Source organism: Anabrus simplex, chromosome 8 (genome assembly GCF_040414725.1).
Source record: "Anabrus simplex isolate iqAnaSimp1 chromosome 8, ASM4041472v1, whole genome shotgun sequence".
NCBI classification, from domain to species: Eukaryota; Metazoa; Arthropoda; class Insecta; order Orthoptera; family Tettigoniidae; genus Anabrus; species Anabrus simplex.
Genome location: NC_090272.1, coordinates 17,542,740 through 17,561,151, shown reverse-complemented (window position 1 = coordinate 17,561,151; position 18,412 = coordinate 17,542,740). Strand labels below are relative to the sequence as shown.

The 18,412-nt window shown below is 40.4% G+C and overlaps 1 protein-coding gene across 3 annotated transcripts in view; it reads left to right on the top strand.

Moving 5' to 3' along the window:
* Positions 1–18,412, top strand: part of LOC136879210 (uncharacterized) — a 1,250,431-nt gene that overhangs the window by 587,365 nt on the left and 644,654 nt on the right. For all 3 annotated transcript variants that reach the window (XM_067153008.2, XM_067153007.2, XM_068228965.1), the window contains one exon: positions 10,468–10,633. In XM_067153008.2, the coding sequence (XP_067009109.2) occupies positions 10,468–10,633 (166 nt within the window). The remainder of the gene's footprint in view (positions 1–10,467; positions 10,634–18,412) is intronic.

The window sequence follows — 18,412 nt, the reverse complement described above, 5'->3', positions numbered from 1 at the left end:
ATAAATCGAATAGTTGCGTTCAGCAGGATTTAGACTGCGAGACGCATAAGAATTTGAACGACGTCCTTCTTCAAATTCCTGAACGAGAACACCAGATGTACTTGTTGATGAGGCATCGGTTTGAAGAATGAAGCGTTTAGAAAAATCTGGCATAGCCAGAACAGGAGCGTTACATAAGGCAGATTTCAAGTCATAGAAAGCTTCGAGTCGGGCATCACCTCACTCAAATTTAGCATCTTTTCTTCCCAAAGCTTTTAATGGAGCTGCTCTTTCAGCAAAATTGGGGATGAATTTACGGAAGAAATTGACCATGCCAATGAACCTTGCTACAGCTTTTACATCTTTAGGGAAAGGAATTTTTTTATAGCAGCAGTACGAGATTGATCAATAGAAGACACAATATGGCCTAAGAAGGACATCTGGGGTTGTGCGAAATTAACTTTGCTAGCCTTAATGGTTAGACCTGCTTTACGCAGTCTTTCAAGGATTTCATTGAGATGTACAAGGTGCTCTTCGAATGTTTCACTGAAAATTACTAAATCATCCAGTTAATTGTATACAAACTTGAATTTAATGTCTGACAAAACGTTATCTAGTAACCGAGTAAGGACAGCAGCGCCTGTGCTTAATACGTAAAGGGTACGTTCAAATTCATAGAGGTTCCAATCAGTGGCAAAAGCAGTGAGGATTCCTCAACAAGAGGTATCTGATAACATGACTGGTTCAAATCAAAAGTGGTAAAAATTTAGGCATTAGCAAACCAAGAAAAACAGGAGTGCAAAACAGGAAGGGGAACAGAGTGAAGGACGACTGTCTTGTTGAACATCCGATAGTCAACAACAGGACGATAACCATCTTGTGGTTTAGCGACAAGAAACAAGGGAGAAGAATAAGCAGATTTAGGACGTATTGCACCATCAACAAGCATTTGGTCGATAATATCCTTAAGGGCTTTCATTTTGGGAGGCGTCAGCCGATACGGAGAAGAGCAAACAGGTACGTTGTCAGTGACTTCAATTTTGTAAACCTAACTTGGCAGTAAATATATCTGGAAATTTATCGCAGAGATTCTTAAGTTGGTTGGCCTGATCATCAGGCAAATGATCAAAATCAAAAGCTTTGTGTTCACCCGTGTCTTCGGAAACAGCATTGGCATAGCAAGGAAGATTTTAACAGAAAATTTAAATGGAAATAATTTTACTGAAGGTTCAAAATCATACCAGTTTTGGCAATAAAATTTGCACCCAAAATGAAAGAACAAAATAAATCTTTCGCAACTAGCACAGGCATTATCCGTGTGAAATCAAGGAAAATTTAAATTGAGAATTTACATTTAAAAGTTAAAATCCATAACATGAACCAAACGGTGCTCACCTCAGAGGGCCGGTAGTCCCATTACAGGACAGACGGAGGGGCCCTCTGCTCCCTTCGCTGGTCACCAATCAAAGATGACGGACACAAGCTTGGCCCTGGCCAAATCGCCAGGAGCCGAAAATGGGGCAATCAAGAGATAACCAGTTAGTGCATGGGAATTACAATCGAGACTCTTATATTCGTTATCTAGCCAATGAGGGCACTGAAATTTTTTATGAGAAAATCTCCTTACAACTTCCAGAAACTTTCTTTCTGATGCAACAGGAAATCACTAGAAGCCTCTTACCAACACAGGCATGTGCAGCTACACCCTGCCACAGAAGTTATTACCTTAAATGCTAATTACACTGTTATTTACATTATAAAATTTTACACTTAGTGGAGATGCAGAATAATTAAATAACCCTAAATAACTTCACATTCCCAAATTAAGACACTGTTCTTGACAAACAGAAAATACAACATTACGACAAATTTTACAGTAAAAGGACAATATTCCAAAAGTTGTTCTTCTTACTGGTCCTCATTCAAATGATGTTTTTAAATATCACACTCAGTCAATTTTAAGGCAAATAAATGAACATACTTTACAGAATCAAAATGAAAACGACCACTCTTGTCCTTATGTAACGTACTTTAACGTCTTTCCTTGAGGTTTTTCGAAATAAAATAAGGTGATACACAACATCATGCAAAATAAGGTGATTTAGACCTTAACAGTTTGTAATGGGCAAGCGGTAGACTCTCTTGTCATCTGTGTTATGGTATGTAATAGACAGGCGGTAGTCTCTCTTCTCAACCGTGTTATGGTATGTAATAGACAGGCGGTAGTCTCTCTTGTCAACTGAGTTATAGTATGCAATAGACAGGCGGTAGTCTCTCTTGTCATCTGAGTTATAGTATGCAATAGACAGGCGGTAGTCTCTCTTGTCAACTGAGTTATAGTATGCAATAGACAGGCGGTAGTCTCTCTTGTCAACTGAGTTATAGTATGCAATAGACAGGCGGTAGTCTCTCTTGTCAACTGTATTATGGTATGTAATAGACAGGCGGTAGTCTCTCTTGTCATCTGTGTTATGGTATGTAATAGACAGGCGGTAGTCTCTCTTGTCAACTGTATTATGGTATGTAATAGACAGGCGGTAGTCTCTCTTGTCATCTGTGTTATGGTATGTAATAGACAGGCGGTAGTCTCTCTTGTCAACTGAGTTATAGTATGCAATAGACAGGCGGTAGTCTCTCTTGTCATCTGTGTTATAGTATGCAATAGACAGGCGGTAGTCTCTCTTGTCATCTGTGTTATAGTATGCAATAGACAGGCGGTAGACTCTCTTGTCATCTGTGTTATAGTATGTAATAGACAGGTGGTAGTCTCTCTTGTCATCTGTGTTATGGTATGTAATAGACAGGCGGTAGACTCTCTTGTCATCTGTGTTATGGTATGTAATAGACAGGCGGTAGTCTCTCTTGTCAACTGAGTTATAGTATGCAATAGACAGGCGGTAGTCTCTCTTGTCATCTGTCTTATGGTATGTAATAGACAGGCGGTAGTCTCTCTTGTCATCTGTGTTATGGTATGTAATAGACAGGCGGTAGACTCTCTTGTCATCTGTGTTATAGTATGCAATAGACAGGCGGTAGTCTCTCTTGTCAACTGTATTATGGTATGTAATAGACAGGCGGTAGTCTCTCTTGTCATCTGTGTTATGGTATGTAATAGACAGGCGGTAGACTCTCTTGTCATCTGTGTTATGGTATGTAATAGACAAGCGGTAGTCTCTCTTGTCATCTGTGTTATGGTATGTAATAGACAAGCGGTAGACTCTCTTGTCATCTGTGTTATGGTATGTAATAGACAAGCGGTAGACTCTCTTGTCATCTGTGTTATAGTATGCAATAGACAGGCGGTAGTCTCTCTTGTCATCTGTGTTATGGTATGCAATAGACAGGCGGTAGTCTCTCTTGTCATCTGTGTTATGGTATGTAATAGACAGGCGGTAGTCTCTCTTGTCATCTGTATTATGGTATGCAATAGACAGGCGGTAGACTCTCTTGTCATCTGTGTTATGTTATGTAATAGACAGGCGGTAGTCTCTCTTGTCATCTGTGTTATGGTATGCAATAGACAAGCGGTAGTCTCTCTTGTCATCTGTGTTATGGTATGTAATAGACAAGCGGTAGTCTCTCTTGTCATCTGTGTTATGGTATGTAATAGACAAGCGGTAGACTCTCTTGTCATCTGTGTTATGGTATGTAATAGACAGGCGGTAGTCTCTCTTCTCAACCGTGTTATGGTATGCAATAGACAGGCGGTAGTCTCTCTTGTCATCTGTGTTATGGTATGCAATAGACAGGCGGTAGACTCTCTTGTCATCTGTGTTATGGTATGTAATAGACAGGCGGTAGTCTCTCTTGTCATCTGTGTTATGGTATGCAATAGACAGGCGGTAGACTCTCTTGTCAACTGTGTTATGGTATGTAATAGACAGGCGGTAGTCTCTCTTGTCATCTGTGTTATGGTATGTAATAGACAGGCGGTAGTCTCTCTTCTCAACCGTGTTATGGTATGCAATAGACAGGCGGTAGTCTCTCTTGTCATCTGTGTTATGGTATGTAATAGACAGGCGGTAGTCTCTCTTGTCATCTGTATTATGGTATGCAATAGACAGGCGGTAGACTCTCTTGTCATCTGTGTTATGGTATGTAATAGACAGGCGGTAGTCTCTCTTGTCATCTGTGTTATGGTATGCAATAGACAGGCGGTAGACTCTCTTGTCAACTGTGTTATGGTATGTAATAGACAGGCGGTAGTCTCTCTTGTCATCTGTATTATGGTATGCAATAGACAGGCGGTAGACTCTCTTGTCATCTGTGTTATGGTATGTAATAGACAGGCGGTAGTCTCTCTTCTCAACCGTGTTATGGTATGTAATAGACAGGCGGTAGTCTCTCTTGTCATCTGTATTATGGTATGCAATAGACAGGCGGTAGACTCTCTTGTCATCTGTATTATGGTATGCAATAGACAGGCGGTAGACTCTCTTGTCAACTGTGTTATGGTATGTAATAGACAGGCGGTAGTCTCTCTTGTCATCTGTATTATGGTATGCAATAGACAGGCGGTAGACTCTCTTGTCATCTGTGTTATGGTATGTAATAGACAGGCGGTAGTCTCTCTTCTCAACCGTGTTATGGTATGTAATAGACAGGCGGTAGTCTCTCTTGTCATCTGTATTATGGTATGCAATAGACAGGCGGTAGACTCTCTTGTCATCTGTATTATGGTATGCAATAGACAGGCGGTAGACTCTCTTGTCAACTGTGTTATGGTATGTAATAGACAGGCGGTAGTCTCTCTTGTCATCTGTGTTATGTTATGTAATAGACAGGCGGTAGTCTCTCTTGTCAACTGTGTTATGGTATGTAATAGACAGGCGGTAGACTCTCTTGTCATCTGTGTTATGGTATGTTATAGACAGGCGGTAGTCTCTCTTGTCATCTATGTTATGGTATGTAATAGACAGGCGGTAGTCTCTCTTGTCATCTGTATTATGGTATGCAATAGACAGGCGGTAGACTCTCTTGTCATCTGTGTTATGGTATGTAATAGACAGGCGGTAGACTCTCTTGTCATCTGTGTTATGGTATGTAATAGACAGGCGGTAGTCTCTCTTGTCATCTGAGTTATGGTATGTAATAGACAGGCGGTAGTCTCTCTTCTCAACCGTGTTATGGTATGCAATAGACAGGCGGTAGTCTCTCTTCTCAACCGTGTTATGGTATGCAATAGACAGGCGGTAGTCTCTCTTGTCAACTGTATTATGGTATGTAATAGACAGGCGGTAGTCTCTCTTGTCATCTGTGTTATAGTATGCAATAGACAGGCGGTAGTCTCTCTTCTCAACCGTGTTATGGTATGTAATAGACAGGCGGTAGTCTCTCTTGTCATCTGTGTTATGGTATGTAATAGACAGGCGGTAGTCTCTCTTGTCATCTGTGTTATGGTATGTAATAGACAGGCGGTAGTCTCTCTTGTCAACTGAGTTATAGTATGCAATAGACAGGCGGTAGTCTCTCTTGTCAACTGAGTTATAGTATGCAATAGACAGGCGGTAGTCTCTCTTGTCATCTGTGTTATGGTATGTAATAGACAGGCGGTAGTCTCTCTTGTCATCTGTATTATGGTATGTAATAGACAGGCGGTAGTCTCTCTTGTCATCTGTGTTATGGTATGCAATAGACAGGCGGTAGTCTCTCTTGTCATCTGTATTATGGTATGTAATAGACAGGCGGTAGTCTCTCTTCTCAACCGTGTTATGGTATGCAATAGACAGGCGGTAGTCTCTCTTGTCATCTGTGTTATGGTATGTAATAGACAGGCGGTAGTCTCTCTTGTCATCTGTATTATGGTATGCAATAGACAGGCGGTAGTCTCTCTTGTCATCTGTATTATGATATGTAATAGACAGGCAGTAGTCTGTCTTGTCATCTGTATTATGGTGTGTAATAGACAGGCGGTAGTCTCTCTTGTCATGTGTGTTATGGTATGTAATAGACAGGCGGTAGTCTCTCTTGTCATCTGAGTTATAGTATGCAATAGACAGGCGGTAGTCTCTCTTGTCATCTGTGTTATGGTATGCAATAGACAGGCGGTAGTCTCTCTTGTCAACTGAGTTATAGTATGCAATAGACAGGCGGTAGTCTCTCTTGTCATCTGTATTATGATATGTAATAGACAGGCGGTAGTCTGTCTTGTCATCTGTATTATGATATGTAATAGACAGGCAGTAGTCTGTCTTGTCATCTGTATTATGGTGTGTAATAGACAGGCGGTAGTCTCTCTTGTCATGTGTGTTATGGTATGTAATAGACAGGTGGTAGTCTCTCTTGTCATCTGTATTATGGTATGCAATAGACAGGCGGTAGTCTCTCTTGTCATCTGTATTATGGTATGCAATAGACAGGCGGTAGTCTCTCTTGTCATCTGTATTATGGTATGCAATAGACAGGCAGTAGTCTCTCTTGTCATCTGTGTTATGGTGTGTAATAGACAGGCGGTAGTCTCTCTTGTCATGTGTGTTATGGGGCGCACTATCCATAGTAACCAGACTTCTTTTCTTAACTCACTGGATGCCTTTCTGCAGTTGGTCCTGCACTTGGAAATGTAAAGCAGCTCAAAATGTTATAAATGGATACAAGAATATGTTCCCCGTCTTGGCGATCTCACACTCGCTGTGACTGTGAAGCAGGCTAGATTTGTCGCAGTGATGTCTTGGATCACACTTTTTGAAAATTACTTCTGGTGCACCTACGTTTGTTATTTTTCATTTGAATACGTAGACAAATTAGAGGGATAAATCAAGAGCCAGGCAGGAAATTTTTTATGATATAAATAGATATAGTAAATTAAATTTTATTTTCACCTATTTTTAAATCTTCATGTAAAAATACTTGAGACTTAGGAACAAACTTCTTAGGAAGTGCTTAATCACTCTTTTGAAAGAAAAATTTCAAGTCCATTCCATCAAGAAATCAGTGTGTGATGTCATAATCTGCTGCAGATACAAGTGGGCTTCACAAACGTGGCAAGTCTCCTCTTCCTTTCAAAATGGCAAGTCATACGTGGCAGTCTCTTCTTAGTGGCAATGGGGTGGGCACTAGGAATAGAAACTCCTTTCGAGGACTTTGCTGCAGAAATTGAGATCGTTAGGTTGGTATTATTCATAGTTCATCTCCGAATCTGCTCAGAGATTAATTTCGAAGACAATGAACATAAAAACTGTCTGCTCCTTCTGACTTTGTTTGTGTTGCCAGTGTAAATGATCTGAGTATTTATACCAGCGATCTTTATAATATTGAAAAATGATAAGCATTGGCCAACGCTTTCGGGCATGAGAAACATCAAAACGGCTAACCATCCAGCCAACAATGTCCACCCCTTCTTTGGTTGAATTACAAAACCTACTCACTTTTGGATATTTTGCATCTCCCGACCCCTAGTCAAATTTGTTGCCGTTGTGAAGACTCGAGAGCAGAATTACCTTTCGCTCCTTCTTTGTACAGTAGGAGACAATTCCAAATAGAGATTTAGATTCTTCGTGAACTCATGGGAAATCTGTGAATCGTTCTTCTTCATTGTTCCCAACATAGACCATTTCATCTATATTAGGTCAACTATCAGAATGTAGTTGGTGAACCAGTTTCTTCCGGCGTTCTTCACACGTTCCAATAATCTTTTGACAACATCAACTGGCTTAATGCTTAGAAAATAACTCCTCTCTGGCTGGGCATCTGCATATACTTCCAAATTGATGATATAACAAACTCTAACGTCAACCAAAGAAAATATTTTTATCCTGTACCTGGCTAGTTTATTTGATATTGTATTGGCGAAATGGACATCTCCTACAGAAACCAACCAACATTTCATCAATTGTTAAGTATTCACCAAGAGAGGAGCCTCCGTGGCTCAGACGGCAGCGCGTCGGCCTCTCACCGCTGGATACCGTGGTTCAAATCCTGGTCTCTCCATGTGAGATTTGTGCTGGACCAAGCGGAGGCGAGACAGGTTTTTCTCCGGGTACTCCTGTTTTCCCTGTCATCTTTCATTCCAGCAACACTCTCCATTCTCATTGCATAGCATCTATCAGTCATTAATATATCACTTTGGGGGTGGCAACCCCATCGTACTAACCGCCTATATATGCTTCATTCATTACATCCCTGACCCGGTCAATGACTGGAAAACAGGTTGTAGGTTTTTATTTTCTCCAAGAGAATAGTGCATTTGGCAAGTATATATAAACTGTTCAAAAATGACTTACTGTAATAGCTGCAAGTTTATCAGTGTGTTTTCTTGTCTGCCTGAGGCATCGCAACAATCTTCTTAGACCCATCACTAATCTCAAATAATGCATTGAGGCTTTAACCACCGGCACGTCAGTCATTTTCGGGCTTATAGGGACTCTTCCAGGTGCATGTGATGGTTCCGACATTTCGTTTCGGGTCAAGTGTTCCGATCGACTTTGATAGCAGCGAAGCTCTCATTGGTGTTGTAATCTAAAAGTTTCAACCCCATCACCAACTGAACCTTTTACTCCTCTATTTTCCTCAATTCTATTAGACCTGTTGTTTTGGCTTCCCTCAGTCTCCTTGTGTACTGAATTCATCATATCAATGAGGAGCTTTCAGGTATCTTATTTATTTATTTATTTCTGACTTACACTTGTGGCGAAGTTAGAGCTCACGGCCCTCTCTTACACTTAACCACTATAAACAACAAAATGTAAAAATGTAAACCTAAAAGTAAGACATAGATATTCTAAAAAGAAGTAATACTACGGACAGATAATTCTAAGACTAAGTTAGGCCTACATATCAGTACGGCAATTAGTGTGATAATAATAATAATAATAATAATAATAATAATAATAATAATAATAAAATTAAGAAAAGCCATCCACACAACATACACACAATGACTCACACAACTCAGTTTCATGTTCCCAGGAAAAACTTTCGGCAGGCAGATTTGAATTTCTGAGAGGAAGTAACGTGCCGAATGTCCATTGGGAGTGTATTCCGGAGTCTCGATGCAGTAACTAAAAAGGAATGATTGTAGGAATTCGTTCGACTTAGTGGAATTTCAAGTAGGGAGCCAGAACGGGTACTAATTTCATGGAATGAGGAAAGGAAACAAAAATTAGAAGAGAAATAAGTAGGAGTGTTTGTCGAGAGCACTTGGTAAACAAGTGTCATTAGGTGAGAATTCCTTCGTTCATTTATGCGTAGCCATCCCAATGTTTTTGAAATATGGTGTAACATGAGCGTCATGTCGCATAAGTTTTGTGCTCGCTGAAGTCTCAAAGTTTGTTCAGCATTTAGATTGTCTAGTACCGTATCACAGTAGTCTAAAATTGGGAATAGGAGTGCTTGGATTAATTTTAATTTTATGTTGTTGAGGAAAATAATTCTTGTGGCGTTTCAGGGGATATAGAGCTTCATGAACCTTTCTACATACATTTGTTACGTGCTCATTCCAGGTCAGATTCTCATTGATGGAGATTCCAAGATTAGTTACATTTTAAGGTACGGTACAGCAATGTCACTGATTATGATTGGAGGAGAACTGATATTGCTTTTACATGTAATAGTTTAGAGTTTTCTTCAACATCATTTACATTTCTTAGGTCGCCTTTGATCCTGGGGAGAGGTACCAATATATCCTGTTGCTCAAATTTTCTAGTAGTCTTCACTGGAAACATTGCCCACTTCCAGGAATTAATAATTATATTTCTCCTTTTCTGTACAGTGAGAAATGTTTCTTTCTTTCATCAGAACTTCAACTGAAAACTTTTCAGCATTTTTATCACTTTCATTCTGATGCATCTCTTCCAGCATGTTGTCAGCTTCACTATCAATGCCACTTTGGATTTTTAACGTTCTGTTTGAATCTGGACAGATCTCTCAGATCAGAACCTGCCTTCACATCTAATTTTGATGTCAAATAAGCCGTTCTTTTTAACTCACGTAATTCTCTACCAAATAAGAAGACACGTTAAGTGAAAAGAAAATAATGAAACCAGAAATGCTACGTCTTTAGTCGTGGCAATCTCCTAGATCATGAAGGTTCCTGTTGGCAACAGTGATCGCAGATGAAGGTTGTGAGTCATACTGAGCTAGGAATATAGCGAACCGGTCAACCCTCTTCACAGTACAACTAGAAAAGTCTCGTCCTAATCTGTCAGATCAGCAAAGACTAATACTGGGTTAAGTTACTTCAGACACCACTTTGACTGGCGTCCTTTTACAGTAGCCTTTTGTTGGTTCTGTGTGCACTGCGACACTTTACCTTCCGTACTGGTTTTGCATTCTTTTGACCCTGTCAACGGAGAAGGATGATATGCCCTTCCCAGTAACGGTTAATTTTCGATGCCATTTTACAGGTTCATTCATATTAATGTCACTCCAGCTAAACCTGGCAGATGTCTGTGTCCTTGTTCGGACATATACTCAACAATCCCCGGTGTTAGGTTTTTTTTCATCTTCTGAGATAAGGTTGTCTTAATGAAGTTCTTTTTTTCTAATTTTTAGGCTGAAAGTGAAAAGGAAAAGATGGACCAAGTAGTGAAAAGGTTGAAGGAGGAAAGTATTGCTGATGCGCTCAAATTCTACAAGCAGAGAACACCGAAGAAACCGACAGAGTTCACCACCAAACTTCAAATGAAGAAGATGGTTGAAGAATTGGAGAATGAGATTGGTAACACACCTTCGACTTTTTGAACACCACAGAACTTCTTTTGGATTGGGTATTGTGAGAAGGGAGCTGGTCCTTTTGTCCTTTTATCCTTATCCCTCACTTCTCTCTCTGTACAGGGTGAACTGCAAACTTGAGGAGAAGCTCATATCAACATACGTCTATTTCCCATCATAGATGTCACTACTGCACTCCCCCTTAACAACGTGTTGTGTGGCAAATTGCTTGCAGTGAAGTGGACGTAAAAACATTTGGTATTCTAATCAGAAACAAGGCAAGATGGTATTCGTCTACCGCGAACTAAATGGAAATTGTCAAGAGGCCACTTTATAATATGTCTATCGACCATATGACCAAACATTTGCAGCCATATTTTGCAGTTTGTGTGACATGGGAGCATTTTGTGGGCACGCGAACACAAAAGATAGCCGCATCATGTTCGTACACCAGAGCTGGATGAACAGGTTCTATACCATATTGAGCACGCTCCTACATGAAAATCACTCCTACCCGTATCACTTGCAATGTGTGCAGGGATTCCTTCAGCGGGTGCGGGCCGTAGAATAACACGCATGATATCCCCTGCCTGTCGTAAGATACAGTTAATAGAGGCCCTAGGGGTTTCCGACCAAAGGGCCCTTAGTTGAGTCCTGGCATTGCTTCCGCTTACTTGTGCCAGGCTCCTCACTTTCGTGTATCCTATCTGACCTTCCTTGGTCAACTCTTGTTCTTTTCTGACCCCGAAGCTATTAGGTTTCTGAGGGCTATGGAGTATTTCATTTTCATGCCCTTCGTGGCCCTTGTCTTTCTTTAGCCGATACCACCATTTTTCGAAGTGTCGGATCCCTTCTTTTCTTTCCTCTGATTAGTGTTATATAGAGGATGGTTGCCTAGTTGTACTTACTCTTAAAACAATAATCACCACCACCACTGCTAATGAAGCAAACTTTGTGAGAGAAGGCATCATCAACCTACACAGTTGTCATATTCATGGAATGGTGGGGAAGGCATGCTTGTTGACCACCTATTTGGATCATTTGTTCTTCGACTATGCCTTAAGGGAGGACATTTGTGGTTTCTGGAAGTCCTGCAGAACAAACTAGCACTACCTCAGTACCATCATCCCGCGATGAAGTAGTCCTGTGGCTTGACCCACTTGAACCTCCTTTAAATTGCTGTGTATGGTGAGCCAGATGCTTGAACAGCCTTCCAATGCGGCCTTTGACAGTCGTCAGCGTCAGGGTGGAGTATTTGAAGGAGTGAGGTGAAGTGGAGTACACCTTTCGTAATGGTAACAAACAATCAATCACTACCGATCTGTATTTAGGGCAGATTTTCTATCTGTTGTTTTCCCAGACGTTTCTTAAATAATTGCAAAGAATTTAAAAGTTGATTGAACATCCCCTTTGGTAAATTATTCCAATCCATAATTCCTGTTCCTATAAATGAACATTTGCCCCAATCTGTCGTCTTGAATTCCACCTTTATCTTCATATTGTGATCTTTCCTGTTTTCATAAACATCGCTCAGACTTATTCGTCTGATAATGTCATTCCATGCCATCTCTCCACTGATAGCTCGAAACATACCACTTAAGTAAAAAATTGTCATGAATGCAAAGTAAAGTTCTTAAATTATCTTGTCATAATAAGTTCTAGGGACTTGTTCCGCCCATTATACGGGCATCATCAGCCTTTGGTCATTGATCAGGATCCTGATTTACCTTTCCCAATAATATTACAAAGATACTACCGTACTTTATACAAAGGTCAGTCGATCTGCACGGGGATAAGTAATATGCACACAGCGACTTCTTCAAATTCAGCCGTCTTCAATTCTAAGTCTAATTTCTCTATCCTCCTCTCGTTACTTCACATTCAGAGCCAACACTCAAGCAACATTTAATACCAAGTCTGAGCGTCCCCTTTTGACTGTTGCATTCTCAAGCTAAGACACTTCCAGCATCGCTAGTCGAGAACCCATTCTTCGCTTCTGCAACGGGATTGAGAAGAATGCCGGATCCAAACTACCTAAGGTGTAATAATAATAAGAGCAACGTCAACAGGCCGCTACCTAAATAGTTAAACAATCGTATACTCAAGACGAAACCTCAACTAAGAGTGGTTAAAAAATTACAATTCAACTTCAACACTTTTGAACAAGATCGCCCAAATTCTAGAAAACAATATTTTATGACTTGAACCAGTTTAAAAAAATTCCAACCAGATTCCATTTAAGATGCTAAAAACAAAAGGAAAAACGTGTTCAAGTAGAACTTTTAATATATAAACCAGGATGACAGACATTCAAACCAACATTGAAAGTAGGGAAGTAACGATCCAGACTTTCAGATGATTAAACTGTCAAATAGAGCATACAATAAGACTCTTTGTATAGTATCTATATAATATTATTGGAAAAGGTAAATCAGGATTCTGTTGATGCCCATATAATGGGTGAAACACGTCCCTTATGACAAGATATAAATCTGTAAGAACTTTACTTTGTATTGAATAGGTGGTTATCAATAAACATACATACATGACAATTTTTCACTTAACATGCAATTCAGTATGGACCAACTATGAGAATTGTTACGCATATCACTTAGACGAACAGCTCGTCTTCTTTCTCCCAAGTCTTCCCAGCCCAAATTTTGCAACATTTTTGTAACACTACTATTTTGTCAGAAATCACCAAGAACCAATTGAGATGCTTTTTTTTTTTTTTTACTCTTTTCTTGAATCAAGTACTCCTGTTGAGGTTACCATACTCTAGTTGAATTTTTACCAGAGACTTATATGCCCTCTCCTTTACATCCTTACTACAACCCTAAACACCCTCATAACAATGTGCATAGATCTGGACCCTTAATATACAGTACCGTTTATGTGATTACCCCAGTGAAGATCTTTTCTTATATTAACAACTAGGATTTGTAAGTTTCCTCTTTTCTGAGACTTGAGGTACTCGTTAACCATCTTTGTCTCAGTTATGGCGTGGAATTTCACACTTCCACGCCAGGAGGCAGGAGGCTTGGTTGATGTCTTCGGATCAAGGAGACAGGTCGCAGCCAAGTGGTTATCGCTGCACTTACCGCACCTCAGAGGCATGGCACAGTAATTAGCTGTGTGACCCCACCTCTGACAGTTATAGTACGATCCCTGCACACCTCAGTGGGTCACTCTCAAGGAGTATAGAGTCTCCAAGAAATCATTGTTTGGAAGGGTGACTCAGGGGATGATCTTCAGGTCTGGTAAACTGTGGCTCATACCATGACCTCCACACCAACAGTGTAAACAATATTTCTAATTATTACTTTAAGCAGCCTCTTGTGAGTATAGAAGCCCTTGTCGAATTCTTCAAAATATTGTTTCACCAGCACGTAATCCCGTTCATTGCTGGGGATCCCTGGTGTTAATGATCACTAAAGCAATTAGATTGCATATATTCGTAGTGTCATGGATATTAACTATTGGTGGCATGGAGACTTCCTTTATGGGACTAGTCTTCATGGCCTCACAGTGGTACCACTGCCAGCTGGGTTCTGAGTGGGCTCAGAAGTGGATGGAACAGACTGGGAAGCAGTAGCAACTGCTGGGAGGTGAACCTCGGTCTCTTTACTGATTTATGACCAGATCGGAACAAATGCAGCTGCGTCCATAGACCTTGGGTTTGAGAGAGATGAAAGTACCCCATGACAGGATTTTCAGCGGGTTTTACTTGCTTCGTCTTGTGAAGCGTCTTGGATACTACTTTCCTCTTTTCTTTGACTGCGGGGTGCCACGGAGGAAACTTAGCAGCCAAATTTGCCGGGACCTGATCAGACCGCCACAAGAGAGCCAGCATTTCAGGATTTAAGTCTGCATTAGAAAACCAGATAGCACGTTGATACAAGATTGTGAAGTTACCTCTGAAGAAGAGGTAGAAGTTCCAGGCTCTAGCCATTGTAGTTATCGTAGTTAACCAGAGCTTAAACAGATATCAACACAGACACAGGAGCAAATACCTACAAAGCACAGGGCACTCATCAGCTCTGGTAAATGGTCACAGTGACCGCTCAAAATGGTACAAGTATCCCATGTCCCCCGCTTTCAACCCACCAACAATGCCAACTTACAACACAAACACCAGAAGTTTGGGGTTACTCGCTGCAAGCATCAATTAGTTGGGGTTTTTCAAATCACATGATTTTCCCAGCAGCCATCATTCCTACCCTCGCATCTTCTCCTCTGTCCGAGGTAATCACTACATTGCATTCATGTCACATGTGGCAAGCCATTTTTAAAATGCTGACACTGAACATTGGCATACTGACACTGTTGGGTGATATGCGCCAACTTCTTACACAACTTTCTTTATATTTAGCTCGCAAACATTCCCAACTTTTAGTGCCACGGAATGCCATCAGTTTGACATAGTCTTCTTACAATGAAATAAACATTGCTGATAATATATAAATACATAACCTATAACTTGGTGTAAATGCAAAAATTGAATTCATCACATGTGGTTAAAGTTATGTACAGTTCCAATCTGGAACTTTTTGTCCCATCCCCATTTCATGGTCCTAGAGTATCTGTCCCAGATAAGGCCTTGAACAGGAGTAGCGGTCTTATCTGAACACTCCCAAACTCTCACGTCAAATTTGGCCTGTGCAAATATTGTTGTTGCTTCTTCCTGGAAACAGCTCATTGTAAACTTGTTATACACTTGTCAATGCAAACATTTTCTCTAAGCTTCTAGATGGTAGCTGGAGAATACCTTCCACCTCCTATACAGGCACAGCACCAAAAACACTGTAATTGATTGCACAAATAATAACAATAAAGAATGATATTTTAAACACATTAAAAGGAAAACTTAATGTAAAAACCAAAGCATCGGAGCATAAAACGTAAACACACAGGTTAGGGAACATGACAACTGCAGAATGGATGTGCAAAGCAGCATGGAACCCTGAGAGGTAATGGAATAGAGCCTTTTGCGAAGAAAGAAAACGTAGAGGATAATTGCTCTTGGATTATACACATTTATTTTAAGAAAAAGGAAACTAATCAAAACTCATGATAGAAATGAACCAGTTAAGAACTCAAAATAGAAAGATCTTTATAAAACGCAAATAAAAGTTTGTTAAGCATGCGCATTACGTTAAAAGAAATTTAATCACTCAATTTGAATTGAAGGAAAATCCTGCAATGATGCATTATGATTAAATGACGACATAAAAGTAGAAATAAGACCAAATACAGAAAACTTGCATCACTACCTACAACACTTCAAGTAAAGAGCATAGATTTTCCGTACTTATGTAAGGTGAGACAAAAATACGGGGAGGCAAACCCGAGGGATAAGCTAATTACATTATTAGTTACAAAGTTTTAAACGAGGTACAAGACCTTAGCTGAAAAGCTAAGTCATTTCAACAAATTTAGCGGTGAACGTGAATCCCGAGGAAAAACTCCTGCATACGTAAAGGAAATTATTACATTTAATTGAAGTTGAAAACCGAAATAAACGTAAAAACGGTGTTTACCCTGAGACCGGTTTTCCCATAAGGGGTCCGCTCACTAAGATGATCCGAGGATCAAAGACCCAGATCCTACCACGCTCCCATCAAAGGAGGAGGGTAAGTTCGAGGAACAGGAAATGGTGCAACCAATCAGACAACAGGATTTATCCTCGACTTCCATTAACTCTCCAACTAAAAGTCTCTTTATTCTTGCTGACAAATACCGAGAAAAGCCTTCATTTACTCAACAGGAAATGCGCTGCACGTGTAGGTACACGCCATTTTACAAATTTTGACAACAAAAAGCAAAAGTATGCCTATTAAATTTTACAGATCATTTTGATACAACACAAAAGAGTTTCCAAAGCAGAATTCTTCCACGTCCAAAGGTCGAAACAGAATAAAATCTTATACAACAAAATAAATAGGTCTAAAATTTTTAAAACTATAAATTAAGAAAATTCAATCAATTCCCACTGCTGTGTTAATACGAAGAAAACACGGGTATGACGGAATATTGTCATTTCTCCCTCCATGTTGACCCATAAAATTCTGAGGAAATCTTGATACTCTTCATGTAGACTAATTTGTAAGAGTGCTTTTCTTATATCTGCTATCACTCCAATTTGGTAGAACCTAAAACGAAGGCGGAATGTAGATATAATTTTAATTCGATTAATTCCTTTCTCCAAGCCCTGTTTCAGCGAAGGGTAGCCACACTCTCTAGACGAGGCATCGAAAGCAGTTCTGACTCTTGTTGTACTGTTTTCCTTTAAAACGGGTTGATGTTGCACATAGTGTCCTTCTTCCCCCCTGGGAGAGAGGTACTTCTTCGATGATTCCTTCTTGTGTCCCTTCAGTTAGAATTTCATCATACATTGCTTTAGAACCACTTTCTTCCAGTTTCTTGAGGGCATGTTCTGTTTTTCTTTTCCCCAAATTGAAATTCCTAGGAACTGGTGGATGCCTTTAAATCTATGGTAATCTCGCATCATAGTGGCCCTCGCCTTAACAGTATCAAGAAAATAATCTTTAATCGCCTCTTCTCTCTCTTATTTTCATTTTCACTCGCCTCCCTAGTTCAGTCTCTTGAAGAAGGACTGCAGCTACCGCCGACGACGACGCGTCGGTTTGGACGATGAATTTCTTGGAGAAATCGGGCATGGCCAGAACAGGGGCGTTACACAGAGCTAGTTTGAGATCTTCAAAAGCGGCTTGTTGAGAAGGTCCCCACTCAAATTTGACGCCTTTCCTACGAAGATGGTTCAAGGGGGCCGCTCTATTGGCGAAATTTGGAATAAATTTCCTGAAGAAATTCACCATACCAATGAACCTTTGATGTCCTTGGGAGGCTTGAAATCACGGATGGCCTGTGTTCTAGAGTGATCGACTGCAACACCATCGGGAGACACAATAAACCCTAGGAATTACATTGAAGGCTTAGCGAAGGCGACCTTGGACAACTTCACAGTTAACCCAGCCTTACGAAGGCGATTGAGAACTTCTTTTAGATGATCAAAGTGTTCCTCAAAGGTCTCAGAAAATACGACGACATCATCCAGATAGTGGTACAAGTACTCAAATTTGATGTCAGAGAAGACCCTATCTAGCAGTCTCGTAAGTACAGCTGCTCCCGTGGGGAGCCCGAAAGGCACGCGGTTGTACTCATACAAATTCCAATCAGTGGAGAAAGCCGTCAGGTGTTTAGATTCCTCTGCTAACGGTATCTGATTATAAGCCTGGTTAAGATCTAGGATAGTAAAGAACTTAACCTTACGAAACCATGAAAAACACGAGTGAAGGTCTGGAAGGGGCACAGATTGTAACACCACCTTCCGATTGAGAGCCCTATAATCAATTACAGGCCTGAAACCACATTGGGGTTACCGGACTAGGAAAATAGGCTAAGAATACGCCGACTTAGAGGGCCGAGTAATCCCATCTTTTAGCATCTGATCTATGATTTCTTTCAGCGCCTTCATTTTAGGTGGAGATAGCCTATAAGGTGGAAAACGGACAGGAATCGAATCCGTAACCTCAATCTTGTATTCAATAATGTCAGTAACACCGAGAGTATCCGAGAACACCTCTGGAAACGACTGACACAGTTTACGAATACCATCAGCCTGCTCCTCAGGTAGGTGTCTAAAGTCTAACAACATCTCATCCTGGGTAGGCGAAACAGATGAACATGATACAGAATTACATTTCAATAAGGGGATTTTACAATTAGAAGCAAATTTGAACGTGCACGACTTACTATGAAGATC